This window comes from Sorex araneus, chromosome 1, assembly GCF_027595985.1.
Source record: "Sorex araneus isolate mSorAra2 chromosome 1, mSorAra2.pri, whole genome shotgun sequence".
NCBI lineage: Eukaryota > Metazoa > Chordata > Mammalia > Eulipotyphla > Soricidae > Sorex > Sorex araneus.
The window spans coordinates 9,639,899-9,642,842 of NC_073302.1; the positions used below are offsets into that span (position 1 = coordinate 9,639,899).

The 2,944-nt window shown below is 41.6% G+C and overlaps 1 protein-coding gene across 1 annotated transcript; it reads right to left on the reverse strand.

Moving 5' to 3' along the window:
* Positions 1 to 1,078: 1,078 nt before the first annotated feature.
* LOC129400877 (olfactory receptor 1J4-like) lies at positions 1,079 to 2,059 on the reverse strand. Its single transcript, XM_055124170.1, has one exon. The coding sequence runs from the start codon at positions 2,048 to 2,050 to the stop codon at positions 1,079 to 1,081; it is 972 nt and encodes a 323-aa protein (XP_054980145.1). The 5' UTR covers positions 2,051 to 2,059.
* Between the last annotated feature and the right edge of the window lie 885 nt (positions 2,060 to 2,944).

Below are 2,944 nucleotides of genomic sequence, written 5' to 3' on the forward strand. Positions count from 1 at the left end.
GTGAAGTAGAATTTTGCACAAAGGAGACAGTGGTCTGATCTCCTTTGGAATTTTGGGGAATTATTTTCAGGTATCCCAGAGATGAATGGAAAGAGCTATGCTTGGAGTATCACGTTTCACTCAAGTGAGAGAAGGAATCCGGAGTTCCAACCTCCATCGACAATCAAGAATCAGGGATGCTGTCTCATTTGCCAAGGTGTCAAAAATCAGATGGCCAGACACACAATGCAATTCAGAGATGGCCGCTGGACTAGAGCTGTTACTGACTGGATTCCATGGGAAGTCAAAAGACTGAGTCGCCACCCACCAACGGGATGGTCAGATTTCTTCATCAAAACCCTGAATGAATGATTTAAGGTTCTTCCTGTTCCTGGAGTGAGTAGATATCATTGGGCTACATAAGTATGCGATAGGGACAAATGGAGACATTACTCTCACCCGCTCAAGCAAATAGAAGATCAATGGGATGACAAGTGATACAAATGATTTGTCATAAAAATTCATTTGAATTCCTACCTTTTGAATATAAGACCATTTTCAGCTGTACTGAGATATTAGCAGCCTCTCCTGGATATGATATTGCTGAATATGTGGGCCTAACAACGCAGCCCTTGGAAAAATGCAGAGGAGATTGGACAGATCATAAACTCATGAATGTAAGGAAAAAAAGTTGAATCATTGAATTAGTATAGTGATGTCAGAATTTTAAAGATAGGAAGTGGGATTTCCATTTTTGTAACAGTGCCTTTAGATGTCTCCTTTACTTGACCCTGAAAAATCTGATGACAGAAAGCCTGTTTTTTATGTTAATTGATGATATGGGGGAATATCCTTCCTCATTCCTGCCAATCAGCATCTTACCAATTTTATACATGCCTTAAAAAAGGACAGCATTTACTCTAACCATCGGTAGGGAAGTGTAAGAGTCACGAAAGTCAGTCTGGGCAATGAAAGCAAATGCATGTCAGCAGAGTGTGATAAGAGGAATTCCAAACTGTCTGTATATACAGTTTCAAATGAACACTCAAATATGGAATATTTCCCTAACTTGAATTATAGGTTCCATATTCATTTTAATTTATATTTCATAGAAGATTAATATTAAGTTATCTGACTTACAGAACTTCATCTTATTAACAAACAGTTTCAGAGCATGTTTCACATCTCTGTTTCTCAAACTATAGATGAAAGGATTCAGCATGGGGGTGACTATCATATACATCACAGAAGCAGCTATTTCTTTACTACTGGAGACAGAGGAAGAGGAGAAAAAGTACACATCTGCAATTGTTCCATAGTATAAAGCTACTACAAGGAGATGGGAACCACAGGTAGAAAGGACTTTGACGAATTTCTTACAGGAAGGATTCCTCAGAACAGTGGCCCATATATGAACATAAGAGGCCATGATACTGAAGAAAGTCAGGGAAAAAATCAATCCTCCCTCAACGAAGATGACAAGTTCATTGAGTGAGATGTCGGAACAACTCATCTTCAGGAGTGCTGTGAGATCACAGAAGAAGTGGGGGATGGCAATGTCAGCACAGAAGGACACTTGGACCAAGAGAAGGGTGTGCAACAGAGAGTGGAAGCAACATAACAGGCAGGATATGGTTACTAATGAGATACATCGCTCCTGCCTCATTATGGTGGTGTAGTGGAGTGGCTGACAGATGGCCACATACCTGTCATAGGCCATCACTGCAAGTAAGAAATTGTCCAGAGAACCAAACCATATGAAAAAATACATCTGTGACATGCATCCTGCATAGGAGATGGACTTGTGATTACTCTGCATGTCCACCAGCATTTTGGGCACAGTGACAGATGAGAAGGACACATCAGTGAGAGCCAAGGCACTGAGGAAGAAGTACATGGGTGTGTGGAGGCGGGAGTCCATTCTGATGAGCAGGATGATGATCAGGTTCCCCACCACCGTGGCCAGGTACATGACCAGGAAGAGGGTGAAGAACAAACCCTGTTGTTCTGGGGGTATGGGGAGCCCCTGGAGGAGGAACTCAGACACAGTGGTCTCGTTCTCTCTTTTCATGCTGCTCCTGTCTTTCCTGAAAATGAAAGAAAGAAGAAAAAGTCTGGAACATGGGTAGGCTTAACAGTATAGAAACATCATCTTATATGAAATTTTAACTTTTCCTAGGCTTCTGTTCATTTCTCACAGTGTGAATGGATGAGCTATAGTCTGTACAGTTTATGCCCCAGTGATGGATGAGACTCTCAGTGACTAATAAAATTCCCCTCATTGATGTCATAGAACATTTGTCTGTAACCCATCACCATTTATTAGACCAGTTTGTTTGAGGTACTAAACAAAACACTGAGTACCTAACAGTAAGCAAGAAGTCGGAGTCTTTATGTTATGTTGAAGAAGTTTGCACCTTTAGCTCATGCCTGTTAGTACTTTACAATGGTAAATAAGACACGGGCATCACGGACAATGGACACACAATGGACAGTATTGCTCTATAGTTGGAAGCCTTCCCCATGAGCTGGGGGAGAAGGCACCTGGGATAGAGAAGAGATCACTATGGCAATGATGGTTGGAGGGATTTGTCGGGATGGGAGATGTGTGCTGGAAGTAGATAAAGGACCAAACATGATAGCCTCTCAGTATCTATATTGCAAGTCATAATGCCCCAAAGTAGAGAGAGAGTATGGGGAAAATTGTCTGTCATAGAGGCTGGGGGAGGACGGGTAGAGGGGTGATACTGGGGACATTGGTGGTGGAAGATGTGCACTGGTGGAGGATTGCGTATTCAATCATTGTGTGACTTAAACTCAAATGTGAAAGCATTATAACTGTGTCTTACAGTTATAAAAATAAAAAGAACCGGGCATTAGGACATAGCTATTAGTCAGTCCCTTTAAAATGATGTGGAGCTCTCTATACTGAAATAGAATAACATCAGTGAAACTGACTGGATCC